The 14,020-nt window shown below is 32.7% G+C and overlaps 1 protein-coding gene across 1 annotated transcript in view; it reads right to left on the bottom strand.

Moving 5' to 3' along the window:
- Positions 1 to 5,682: 5,682 nt before the first annotated feature.
- LOC100370344 (branched-chain-amino-acid aminotransferase, cytosolic-like) overlaps positions 5,683 to 14,020 on the bottom strand; it is a 36,562-nt gene continuing 28,224 nt past the window's right edge. The window contains exons 7-12 of the mRNA XM_085500836.1: positions 10,841 to 11,004; positions 9,986 to 10,128; positions 9,603 to 9,688; positions 9,072 to 9,140; positions 8,447 to 8,593; positions 5,683 to 8,128 (exon numbers count right to left, since the gene is read on the bottom strand). Coding sequence (XP_085356962.1) covers positions 8,087 to 8,128; positions 8,447 to 8,593; positions 9,072 to 9,140; positions 9,603 to 9,688; positions 9,986 to 10,128; positions 10,841 to 11,004 — 651 coding nt within the window. The 3' untranslated portion in view covers positions 5,683 to 8,086. The remainder of the gene's footprint in view (positions 8,129 to 8,446; positions 8,594 to 9,071; positions 9,141 to 9,602; positions 9,689 to 9,985; positions 10,129 to 10,840; positions 11,005 to 14,020) is intronic.

Below are 14,020 nucleotides of genomic sequence, written 5' to 3'. Positions count from 1 at the left end.
ACATTACAAACACACAGAGGAATTTTATGTTCGTTTGTGTCTTTCAAAAAAAAAATGGGTCGCTTATTATAAACGAGGACATCACTGCAACAATTCAGTGAATCCATGTATGGTGTTAGGTAATTGAAAATATAATTCGAGGGAATATTGTAAAATTACGGCTAGAATTCAGATGTGACATTATAAATTCTGTAATAGATTTGGGGGACAAAATGAATTTAAAAAATGATATTATGAGATTATTCTGAGAATATCGTAAAGTCACACGCTAATTCAGATATGTTTTTTTATGGAACGGTAAATTCTAATGTTCTCGATGCTAGACGTTTAATGATATTGTATGTATATTATACAGTGTGGTTATTGTTGTCGTTATTTTCACCGTGAACAGACGGATGGTGTTTACCCCCTTTTCTTCGTCTGATATTTTGTTTTGTTTATTGAGACTCTCACATTTGTGTGGAGTGCTACATATATGCCCGGGGTGGGGGGTGGGGGGTAATCCAAGTCAGACCTGGTACCCATGCTTGAAGTGTAGCTTTTCAAAAATACCTCTAAACACGTATTTATTTTTGTGAAATTATACCCGTTTTCATCAAGTGCAGAAACTCAAAATAGATACTCTCTATACATACTAAAATCATATTGTTTCCAAGTTGAGGTAACATGAATTCATGGGATTCATTTTTTCACACTTATTTATATATTTTAAAATATTCGACCATAAACACGGTACACGCGTATACGCGTCAAATAATTAAATAACACCCCTTTTTACGCGTTTTTTTTTTACTTCAGCTTGCCTACAATATTTTATTCAGAGAACTCCTCCTGCTATTTACATATGTCTGGTCTTAGTAGCACATGGAAAAGTGTGGGACAGACGACAGAGTTTTAGATGGTTAACCAAAATATCCAGTAGACAATATTTTACTTTTATACTTTTTTTTAAGTAAAACTCGTAATTAGCTGAAATCTTTAATTGCAGATGAAAAGGCATGTTTGACCACCGCAAACAATTTTGCATACTGTTAAGTTCTGTAAAACTAATTTAAATTACTGTTCTTTTTTCCCAGATATTACTAGCATTTGATGGTGATCGTGACAGAATGAAGGGGTTATTCAAATTGTAGGTTATCATCTAATTATAGTCAAAAGCAAAGTGGTTGGCGAATTAGTGAGCAAGTTAGGTAACTTGTTGCCAAATATTTCTGGAACTTGCTGTAGATATGGATCAATAATTACTAGCATATTAGCTATTACGAAGATGTTTTATTTATACTTTTAAAATCACTATAAATTAGATATCCCAAGAATACGGTAAACACTAAATACGTATGGTGATCAAGTATTATGTAAGCCTCCACACTGAAACACGTGATATAATATACTGACAAAGTGGTTATTATATCGTTCTCTGCCAGTCGATACTTTTTCGTGTAGTAGCTAATGGTCAAACATCATTACGATGACTATGAACTGAATGTGTGGCAATTGTTTCATATTCCCTAATCTTTGTTATATCCGGCCAGAATTACAAATGAATAAACACAATACAAGTTTCTTAATATTTTACACTTCTAGCTATCTAAAAGTACTATGCGTAATGTGATTGATTGCATTTTTCGGCAACACAAGATTCCACTGACAACCAGTTTTATTGAAACACTTAACATTTCTCAGAAGGAATTTAAATGGTTACTCCAGAACACATATTTAGAACACACAAATTTTACAAAAATTACAGAAACGCAGGGGAGATAGGAATGTCTGGGTGATTACAGTAATGAAATTATTATGCAGTAAATAGTGTGTATACTACATAGTTAGTTAGTATGGTTGTATGCCATGATTCGATACGGATTGGCATGGTATTACCTCACAAGCTTGGGGAGCATGTGAGGTAATACTATGCCAGACCGTCAATAGAGACGAGGCAGAGCGGGCAAATTAACTGCTTCCGATTTCTTTGCCTCATAGAATCCAGAATCTTTGCACAGAGAAACTAGCGCCCTCTATCAGTTACACGTTCAAGCTATATTTTAATTATTCCGTCTTTCCAGCTACCACTAAGGTATATATACGTGAAAAGGTGATAATGCCACACTTAAATTATATTTCTAAATCTATGGACGATTATGTGTTATTTCCGTAGAGTGAAATTCATTCTTGGTTTGCAGGTCATGTGTAGTTTTACGGGGTAGTGCATATAATGTAATACGAGTATACATTAAGAGGGTATTATGGTAATACATGTTATCTGGCAAGTCCATTGTTAGTGAGTTCGCTTAGCCGTTCAGGGATTTTTTTTCCCTTCTAATTCTGACTATTATTACATTTATTTATTTGTTTACATATTAACCGATAGAACAATTGTAAAGATTTGTAAAGATATTATTTGAAGGTATTATTATTATTATTGCAGGATTTTACATTGACAAACATTAAGCATACTTCTGTTTTTTATGCGAAATATTGATATTGGGATTGTTTTTGCGAAAAGACTCAGACTCGTACAACAAAATGAATGTGGCAAACAAACCTAAATGCCACACAAAGTAACTTTTTTGTAGTTAACGAGGTTCGTTGCCCAATATAGTTTCACCCAAAACTTCACAAAAAAAATGTAGAGTCTCACAGATAAGTGTCAGTTTACAAGTCATAAGTGCCCAGATTTAATGTTGATAATGGGTGGTAAATTATAAACTCTGGGTAACGAGAAGGCAACTGATGAAGTTGTGTGCATTTCTTTTTCTTTTTATACTCCCAATTTTTTTTCTCTGGAATCAGCATTAGTGTTTTAGACTGTTGGTCCAACAGAAATTGTTTTTCCGCTTTTATTTCTGTATAAATATATTTTCCATTTTCTAATGGCCAACCTGAAATATCAGAAAAATAGCTTCAAATAAACATACCGGTAAAACCTGAAAAATATGTCTTTGGATATAACAGAATCTAGTTATTTTGGTTTGCATCTGTATGGTCACTAAAAGAAACTTACCCAGACAATAATTGTGAATGCATTCAAGTACATATACACTAATACATAAGAAAAGACGCCCACACGAACACAACAAAAAGAATCTCAAAATGGCCACTAGTCTGCCTTGCAAGCAAAAAATGTGTTTTGAATTTCAAATTAAACCAGGGAAAGCTTAAAGAACTCCCATGTGCAGAGGGTAATGGAGGCAAGAAATAGATACAGGAAATATTCAAATGATTAAATATTTAAGACTTGCCTAGTAACTTGAGAACATGGTTACTAATATAGTTATAAGTTTAGATGCACAATGTCAAAGCAATCTGATTCACAGAATTGAAGTTGATAATATTAACAAGAAATGTTTTAACAGCAGGAATCAATCTGGTTATACCTATGTGGTCTGTGTTTGAAATTGAGAACCTATGTACATATACTAAGTTTCTATATACACATGCGTGGTTAACCACAAACACTCAGATTTTATACTTCGCACATATACTCAAAATATCAGGCTGTGATAACAGCAATAGAATAAACAGTGCAGTTTGGACAGATTAGCTTTAATTGAAACCTTTCAATAGGATACAAGTCATTATAGCAAAAACAGTTTCTATTAAAGTAAACTTTACTCATAACGAAGTGTTATCTTGGAAGACCACAAGAAACAAACGAGATAACATAATTGACATGATCCAGTCCACGTTGTGCAATAGCAAACACCTTAACCACATTGGACATATCAAAACATATCTCAGTAAAAATACCGATCACACTTCAATCCACGCTGACCAATTTATTGACACCTGAGTGCTCAAATTCCAAATCAAGGCCTAACTCAACTAGCCCACAGAGTATATCTAATGCTCAAAATTGGACAGTGGTAAGCGAAGTATGACTGAACAGGTAAAATCACTGCTTTGTCAGACAGCACTAGTACTGATAAAGATGTCACGGACCACACGAAGCACATCAAACCACTGGATCATCACTGGGGAGGCTAGTGTCAGACACAGTGCTCCGTCTTTGACCCCCTACAGAAAATCTTACTGTACAGACTGTCCCAAGCTTAGTAGTTTTGTTGATGCAAGAATACAGAATTCAGCTTTCTTGGTGGTAACTTCCTGGAAACTTAGACAAAGGGGGTTTAAATAATCATATAAGGGGCAAGGGGTAGCTGGTACAGGTTACAGGGAATAAAAAAGGCATTTTAGGTTTTTACACAAAATAATATGAAAGTTCCATTTACAGTAAAAAATGGGTTTATACACTTTACGGATAAAGCAAATTCTTAATTACATTTTTATAAAATATTTGATAATTTGTGTTTAAGAATCAAAATTGGAAATTGCATACGAATTACAACATTTAATGTGAAAAATGTTTTATACGCTTACAAAAATAAGATCTTTGTACAAATTGTGGACAAATAAAATAGCTGATTACATTTTCCACGTTAATCATGTCTACAAATTTACGCTTTTTATTTATTTAAATGACATTATTACGAAAAAAACAAATTATTACAGCTTACAAAAATACCCCTTACCGACCCTCATATTATCTATCATGAACATGTCTGGGACACGTATTGGATGCAAGGGTTCATCGTCTCTGACAGACGCCACCACATAAATTGACAGGAAATCACTGCAGTTCAGAGATCACTTTTGGCCTTTCAGAACATCTTTCAGGTCAGGACAGGACAGTAATGTCATGTTTCGACAACACAAAGTAGATTATGTTATCAATAACGGGGCACCTTGTATCGCACACTGAACAAATTAATGACAGATACCAATTGTTGGCAAACTTAGACAATCATCCAAAACCTAAAAATATGCATTTTGTGAAGTATACAATGTGGTGTAACTTCAGCGCTATATAAATACCGTATAATGATGTCATTATGTATTGTATGTGTCAAATTTGATTGCAGTCAGTCAAAGCATCTCAGATTTATGGCATTGGGATTGAATTTGTTAAAACAAAATGGGTGCCAGTCAGCCATTTTGAATCTGAAAATGATTTGTGCAAAAAGCTCTCTCTAATTATGTTTTATGTTCAATGCATATTCCCTAGTAACTAATTTATAACATATTTAACGAATGTTTCATTCAAAAGCACTTGATTGGCTATAATAATTTGTATGGTCTTTCACAATGTGCTGCAAAGCTAATAAGATTCTGGTCAATACGCCTACCCACAGATCGTCCTTTTTAGGATTGAACAATCATCTGCAGTGACGTCATAAGCAATTTTGTGATTGGTCAACAACAGTTTTCAAGTTTATAAATAATTTCCGTTTATAAACTGTAAATTTTGTGAATGGATTTTCTGAAAGCACTGTATAAAGCAAGTTGTAAATTATCTATATGAATCTTATTTAAGGTTGTTTCAACTGTCAGGGAAAGTTAATAGAGTGATTGGAATATTGATAGGGACTTTTCAAAGGAAGTTGCAAGCTACCTGTACAAATTTAGCTTGCACCCGCTGTAAATGTCCATGCACAACTGAAATAGCTCAATTTTTAACTTTAGCCATCTTGGATTGGATAATGTAACAAATACATCTAGATACTAGATATGGGTTATACATGTACAATGCAAGATATGTGCACACGTACATAATTACATGAAAGATGAAACATGGACTAATGACCAACACGTTGGTGTTACTTTACAACTGCAAAAAAGAAAAAGTTTCAAAATACCACACAGCAATTTTATTTACACGTCTTCACCACATAAGGATTTCTTTACAATATACAGTGTTGAATAGACACCTATTAAAAATAAAGGCCATGAATCTGCGGATAGAAATCATTACAGCATGAAAATTTCCATAATCTTGTGCAAACTCGTGCAGGATCAATATTTGAGCAACCTTAGTTATTTATGTATAAGAGTTGTGCATTATATCCAGCAATATCAAATTTCTTGAAATGTGTGAAAATAATACATTTCTGAAACTCCCTTGTCACCTGCTATTTTGTGAAAACAGTTTCTATGATTGTAATAACACAATCCAAATGCCAATCTGAAACATTTCTCAACTTCAATCATAATGTCTAAGTTTTCACATAAACAAGTATAATCAAGTATTCACACCCATTTTTGGCCAGTGTTGTGATGGTTTCACAGTACAGTAATTAGAAACATGTTACCAGTAAGTTGGGTTAATGTTACAACTTGAACACACTCAAACATAATTAAACACCAGGTGAATAATATTATTATTTTTGAAACAATGAAAACAATAATCAGTGTTTCGACATAAGACCACACAAAATCACTTGAGGTTACACAGCCCTGCCTGTTGACTATGCGCCAACTCTGCCCCATCATATCAAATTTACAATTGACCATAAACGAATAATGTTATTGACTCTATTAGAAGCCAAATTATTTTTGACTGACTTCTAATAAGAGCAAATAAATGTACAGTACCAGAGAGATCTTCACAAATAATAAAAAAAAAAAAACGATTGAGTTTCTAAACATGCTATCATGGCAAAATGAAAATGTTACATTGTATAAAAGGCAAAATTATCAACAATGGCCAAACAAATTTTAGTCATTAAATTCATATATTATTTTAGTAGCATTAAAGGTAAATGCATTAAACCTTTTGAAAAGCCCTCAAGTATAAATAACTATATTAAATAATGGTAGCATAACAACTATTCAACCTATGTTAACAATACTAAGGTAAATTTGTGAACAAGATCAATGGACGGCTGTTTCGAGCCTGATCACTTCAAGCCTCATAACAAGTGCTACTATAATCAGTCTTTGTCAGCGTTATTATTTGACTGCAGTGTTGTCTTTTGATCTCGCCAATAGATACAAATGAGACAAGCAAAGATATCTGAAAAAAAATTCCCTATTTTCACTCGGAAACAAAGTGGTACCCTACAATCCATTCCTAAAACACCTAATCTGATCTAGCATTGCTAGATTTGTCATGCATAGATGATTGCATTTCTAGTATGTAATATGATTTAATAAACATAAATGTCAGAAAGAAATAATGTGGTTGACATGATCAACTTGAAAACAAATTTTGCATAGAGTTTATATTTTGGAGTTTCGAATTAAATATGTGAACACGACAAAATGATGAATATGAAATGTTTGCAACATGATTAAATAAGCTTCATTAATTATTGTAAACATATTCAAAGACGATGTCACCAAACAGTCTTTTAGACTGTTTTTTATTGCTCTGCCAATTCCCTTTTTTCGGAAAGTACACAGAAAATAGACAGTTTGGGCAATTCAAAATCATCCTAACCCCTAAAAAGTATTCCACCCTGAACCCTGTTATTGACATTGCACTTGGTACCATAAGTATGTCTGTGGTGTTGAGATATAACAAACTAACAGCTGTACGCATGTCTACACACTCGTCAGTTGATGAAAAACAAGACTTGGGCATGATATACCAATGCTACAGCAATTATACAAAACATAACCATCTTAAAGTTAAATATATATATTTAATTAGTTTACTTTTCATTGCTATGATTTTTATCTTAAGGTAATTTCATTGAGTCTTGATCGGCTACAATTTCGTCATGTCACTGTGACTTGTCTGAGGATCCTAATTAAATGTGCACTGCAACAAAATTTGATTTTGTCACGTCTTTCTGAAATTTGTCTCACACGATTTATTATGTTAATTTATTTCACACATTTAGCACCAACTATTTCATCTTCTTTGATAGCAACAATAAATGCTGTGAAATCAACAGGGCACATTTCCTTGCAGCTTACTTTCAAAGATTTGGATCACTTCTTTCAAACCAGAACACTTCCTATTACCGGGGTAAATTAAACACTATTCAAAATACCCACATATCATGTCCATTTCATGTGTATTTAGAGTAAACACAAAAATTTACTGTAGTTTTCAGACAATTAAAAAATAAGCAAAACCGCAAAATTTACATTCGTTGACAAAATATTTTTTTCCAGTAGCATTCACTGGGCACCATATTATTGTTAATATTTATATTTCCCGGATAAGTTCATTTTATTAATATTGCCATGATTAGTTTGCTTAACAATACAGTGAGTTATAATGCCACACATTTACTGATCATCACTCTACATCCAGCGTCCAGTTACTTTTAGTTCGACCAAACTGAAAGAAAAAACACAACATAAGAGGTAAGTCAGTGAATTATAGCCATGGCACATACTATCAATCAGGTCAAAGCTAGATTTATTTTCTCAGTTATTGTCAAACAATTACATCTCATTTTTTATTGTAAGACATTGTTTTATACAAGGTTTGAACACAAAGCATGTCACAATTAAGGCTTTACAAGTAACTTTTGAAAACAAACTGGCTACCTGTCAGTAATTTAAAATTTTTTTTTTTGAAAATATTATCCTAGTTGAACACACCACACATGCTGTAACTAACACCTGAATCAAAAAATTACATTGTCAATCTTACCTGAATGTCAGTTAGTTCTTTAAAGAATCTACTGGCAATTGGTGCCCCTTCACTCATAGTAGGTATTTCTAATGTCTGACCACCATACAGAATACTACCCACTGGACACACCACACACGCTGTACCTGCACCAAACATCTCTAAAACCTAAATAAACAAAATCAAATATCAATGAGGATGTTCAAGTAAAATTTCAAAATATTTGTTGATATATATTCAAAACACATATCCAAGATATGTAAGATATCCAATTCAAATACACACTTCTTATGTTCTTGTAGTTATACAAGAAAACTGTTTTCAGGGATGCTTCCGTTGACATCTAAACATGTTTTTGTTCTTGTACAACTTCTTCATCAATGAGATTCAGACAAAACAAAAGTTATGTCACATGCACAGACATACATGTACACACTGCATGGACAAGATCAAATCCAGAATTATAAATTCCTGGTTTTGAAATTTACTGGAGTAAGGACAAAAAACCAACAACTGGGAGATATATTGTAAAGCAATAAAAGACTACATTACAACATGAATAGAGTGTACTGGTAAATAAGTTTCAATGCACTCTATGCTTTCTTATAGCCAGCAGACCTCCTGCAACGTGCACACATGTACTTACTCTGCCATCTTTCAAAGCTTTCATTACATCAGCCATTGTAAATGTCCTCTCAGTTACTTTAAACACATTCTGCCGGGAAATGAGAAAAATGTCAGGCACTTCCCCACTATCACAAGGATCAACAATGAATGAAAATATACTACACAATTGAAAAGACAATATATTTATTTTGAGATTTTTATTACAAGTATTAAATTAGTGGATTATAATTTATCATAAACTAATATTAATATTCATTTGATGAAATATTTAAAATTATTTTAATCATGCAAGCATGTTTGAATTTTGTTAAAGCAATGTTTTTTTACATGCGTGGAAACCCACATCTGAACATGATATGCCGTAACGCAACTGTTCCTTTCATATTGAAATGCACAAAAAATTTGACTTGATTGTATGAAGATAGCTATATTTAATAATTTAAATATTTATTTTGATGCAACATGGATGACACTTAGTAACAACAAATCATAACCTGATGTACATACAAAGAGTATTGCTACAAAGTTATTGACACTTTTGACAACTTACCCATTTCTTTGCTAATTCTAATAAACTTTTTCTGGTCACACCGGGAAGAATAAGACCATCTAAAGGTGGGGTAACTAGCTCTATTTCTGCAAGGTAATGTATACAGAGAGGTTTGTTAAAGCATTTGAAAGTTATGTTGATTTAGTAGATTATTGAAACCATGCAATATATGAATATTGGTACAGCATATGCACTACCGTATTTTCCTATATCTAAACTTTTAGATGATGTACGTGTTGTTACAGTAGCATGCAAAGTGATATTTAGAGAATGTCTAAATTACAGATAAATTTTCAACATGTTTTACATCTGTTGCTACCTTAAATAACCGTTAATTATAATATCATCACTCTCCAAGAAAACATATCAGGAATCAGACATACCTCCTTGTGTATTCTTCCAGTACATAAAAATGTTCATCGTACCAACCTCTGTTAACTGGTGTTGATCGCCATATAGCCACAGTGCTTGTTGACAGCCAAGCTTAGCTGCCTCCTGTTGTACCATAATTGTTGGTGCATAATTTCTGCCAAAGCAGAATGAAAATAATGTTATTATAATAACTTTCTCTTAAAGTTGCAATATGTAAATACAAAAAACAAAACAGAACAGAACATGTTTTCAACTTCAATATTAAATTTAAAACTGAGAAAACTCACTCAAATGTAAATCAATAAAATTAAAATTTACACTAGCTTACAATAGATCAGTAATTGGAATAGAATAAAGTAAAAAAGAAAAATGAAAACACATGTGTAGATGGGCTGATGGCAAACTGTCATTGAAATTGGAGTTGTCACAACTCACATGCACTTCTAATACATTGAATATAGTACTAGTCCTTATTGTTGGGAGTAGCAACAAGGGATTTTTCAGCTATACAATACAGTACATGTGAAGACAAGGGTTTGATCTATAGTTCTTGGTATCTTAAATATAAGTTTTAGTGTCAGACATAAGGTTAAAACTTCTGAGATATCAACATTGGGTATTCTAAAATAGAAAATGAAAGTTTTGCCAGGAAAGTATTCTGAGTTTGTTTTTTGGCAACTCCAAATCATTAACCTTAATATGAATGACTTTTATTAGGCAATGTCATGTCCAATGGAAGTTGTTTTTCATTTTAGTAAATATTATCCCATGATGCAATTTACGAAACTGAGTGAAAACATTTCAAAATGACATACATATTCAAGGATTTGTTCACTGTCTTTACGAAATTGAAATTTGTTACTCACCCTCCTAATTTGCAGTCTCCTGGTCCTCCTTTAAAAGCTCTGACATACCTTGGATCTGCCATTAATTTAACAGGGCTGAATGAGCCAGTTTGAAAGTAGGGACCAACAGGACTCAGAATTGCAAACAGTAAAGCCTTACCGGAAATATTCACACCTAAAGAAGGCTGCACAACAATAACATAGAATCAATATAAGTACTCAAAATATTTTCTTTTTGTTCCTGTATATATATTTTTTTTTTTTTATTTCAACAGCATCCGTTATTGTACAATACAATATTATTATATGTATGTGTTGTATCAAAACACACAAGGATGAAGAATATTAAGGAATTTACATTAAAACAAGAAACATGGCTGTCAGCCAGCCAATTTGAATTAAATAATGTACATCGATAGGTCAAGATCGTGTGAGTTGCGCCCTCCGGGTGCTTTAAACCCAACACACGCCTGACAGAAGGATGTAGTTTTTCATATCCTCTGACTATTTTCTGTCAATCATATTGCAGGAATGACAGATAGTGACAGCCATCAAAGAGTAACCATTCACGCAGAGTTTATTTCCGCCCAAAGTTTATCATCTTGTTGAAAACAGTCAGTGCGGCTTTGATTGACTGTTTTATCATGTCCACCAAAATGAATATTTATTGCAACACATTGCAAGAAAGCGTGAACTTTGCGTATTCGTAGTATTGATGTTGCCAACGAAACATTCACTATTCTGTCAGGCATTAGTGAGGTCTGATGCCGTTTGGCCAGCGAGGATGCCACTCACGCCTACATGTCAGACTAGTACATCGATAACCTAAGTACTAGTATCAAGATAAAATTGACATGATTGAGAAATGGTTGATGTGATTTAATTTTTGTTTTACAAAAATGTTCACCAATTGGTCAAAGTTCAACAAATGAAAAATAAATCCCTGTATAGTATTGTGTCCTGAATTTGTATCAACTTTGAACAAAATTGGTGAAAGTGTAGAACAAGTAGAAATTGGTGAAAATTGGTGAAAGTGTAAAACAAGTAGAACTCATGGGGCAAATAAAAAATGACCACCAATTGACAATTTGGAATCAAATCACGACACCAAATGACGTGCATCAGTTACCCACCATGAGTGGAGTCAATACCAAGATTGTGTGAAATCAGGCCAAGCATACTGAAATGTTTTTTTGGATGTTATCAAATTAAATCGAAGAAAGCTTAGAAAGAACTCCTGAGTGCTGAGAGTATTGAAGACACATTAAAAATTAATTCAAAATTACTTGTACTTGAGATATTGATGAAATAGCTGAAAAGTAGTTATGTAAATCAGCTAACAGATTTGAGTGTAAAACTAATAAGACATGCATAATGTAATATCTATGTACCAAGTTTCATTGAAATGTGATTAGAACAAAAAAACTATGAATTATTATTAGAGAATTAATATGAACATATTTCAACCCAAAATTAATCGGGCCTGTCTATTGTTCTAGAGCATTTATGTACCAAATTTTATTCAAATGTGATGATAAGTAATTGAGATATCAGTGTTATTTATATTTATTTTAATTAGGTGATTAATATTTACCAAAAACTAATTGGGTCTCTGCATAGTCCCAATCTGATTTAAATAAGATCCTAGTTTTTTTTTGTTTTGTTTTTTTAAATCAGATTGTGCATAGTCCTAGGTTCATTGAAATGTGATGATGAATACTCTATAAAAGTTCCAATAAAATCCAATTAGTGGTTCTTTATATATATATCAGTGGAACATTCATGGAAAAAATTAACTAATTATGCGAATTAGGTAATTAATATCCACAATTATTTACCCTAAAACTAATCAGGTCTCTGCATAGTCCTAGAGGATCTATGTAGCAAGTCTCATTGAAATATGATGATCAGTACTTGAGTTATCAGGCGAAAAGCTGAAAATTAACTAATTATGCTAATAAGGTGATTAATATGCACAAATATTTACCCCCCCCCCCAAAAAAAAAATCAGGTCTCTGCACTGTCTTTAAGTAACTATGTACCAAGTTTCATTGAAATGTGATGATTACAACTTGAAATATCAAAAGCTGAAAATTAATTAATTATGCAAATTAGGTAGTAAATATGTACTGATATTACCCTAAAAACAATCAGGTCTGTGCAGTGTCCTATGATACCTATGTACCAAGTTTTATTGAAGTGTGGTGATTAGTACTTGAGATATCAGTGGAAAAGCCAAAAATTGATTAATCATTATGCAAATTAGGTAATTAATATTGCACAGATTTTTACCTAAAACTAATCAAATCTGTGCATTAGTTCATAGCATCTATGTGCCAAGTCATGGAACAGCAGAAAATCAGCTAATAATCATGCAAATTAGGTAATTAATATGCATGGATTTTTACCAAAATCTAGTCAAATCTGCGCATTAGCCCAGAGCATCTATGCACCAAGTTTCATCAAAAATCAATGTATGGTTCTTGAGAACAGTGGAACAGACACACACACAGACACACACACACACTAACTGCAAAGACTCCCTTTTTGTGCTTCGCACACGGGAGTCAAAAACAAATTTAGAGGGTTAACGTTCAGAGGGTAAATCGGTAATATATATATATGCACACTGTATATACATAAATCCCTGTTACAGACTACATCTGTTGGGGACTAAAGTAGGATTGTTACCATAACGATAGCATGGCATATTGGAATATTAATTTGAATTAAATATATTAGAGTAATGTAATTATGATATATGCTTATTGGAGAGGAGGCAAGAAAAGGAAGGTTGGGAGAGAATGATACACATTGCGGAGGATACGAGTTGCAAATGGGGAGGACATAATATATATGTTTTATATATAGGACTATTTTTAATTCATACACAAGTATACATCTGACAAACAGTATTATAGTACATGTACCTATGTACTAGTATAGCATTTTATTCCTAACATTTCATTGCTGTATTTCTAAGGATGCAATAAATTCATTATTTTCATTATATGTCGATGCATGCTTCACCTGACATATGGTACATAGAGACGTGTTTATTAAAATTTCATTATTACCTACACATGATTTAAGTTTTCAATGACAGCGCCCTCTAGCACTCATAAACAGAAATGTTTGCCTGTCATTATAATGGCTGGGAAAAATGTAGTTTAATAATTGTGATTTAAGGAGAAAGGATTT

Source organism: Saccoglossus kowalevskii, chromosome 1, assembly GCF_978046115.1.
Source record: "Saccoglossus kowalevskii chromosome 1, keSacKowa6.1, whole genome shotgun sequence".
NCBI classification, from domain to species: domain Eukaryota; kingdom Metazoa; phylum Hemichordata; class Enteropneusta; family Harrimaniidae; genus Saccoglossus; species Saccoglossus kowalevskii.
The sequence above is the reverse complement of the archived record's forward strand: the minus strand, read 5'-3'. Positions and strand labels throughout refer to the sequence as shown.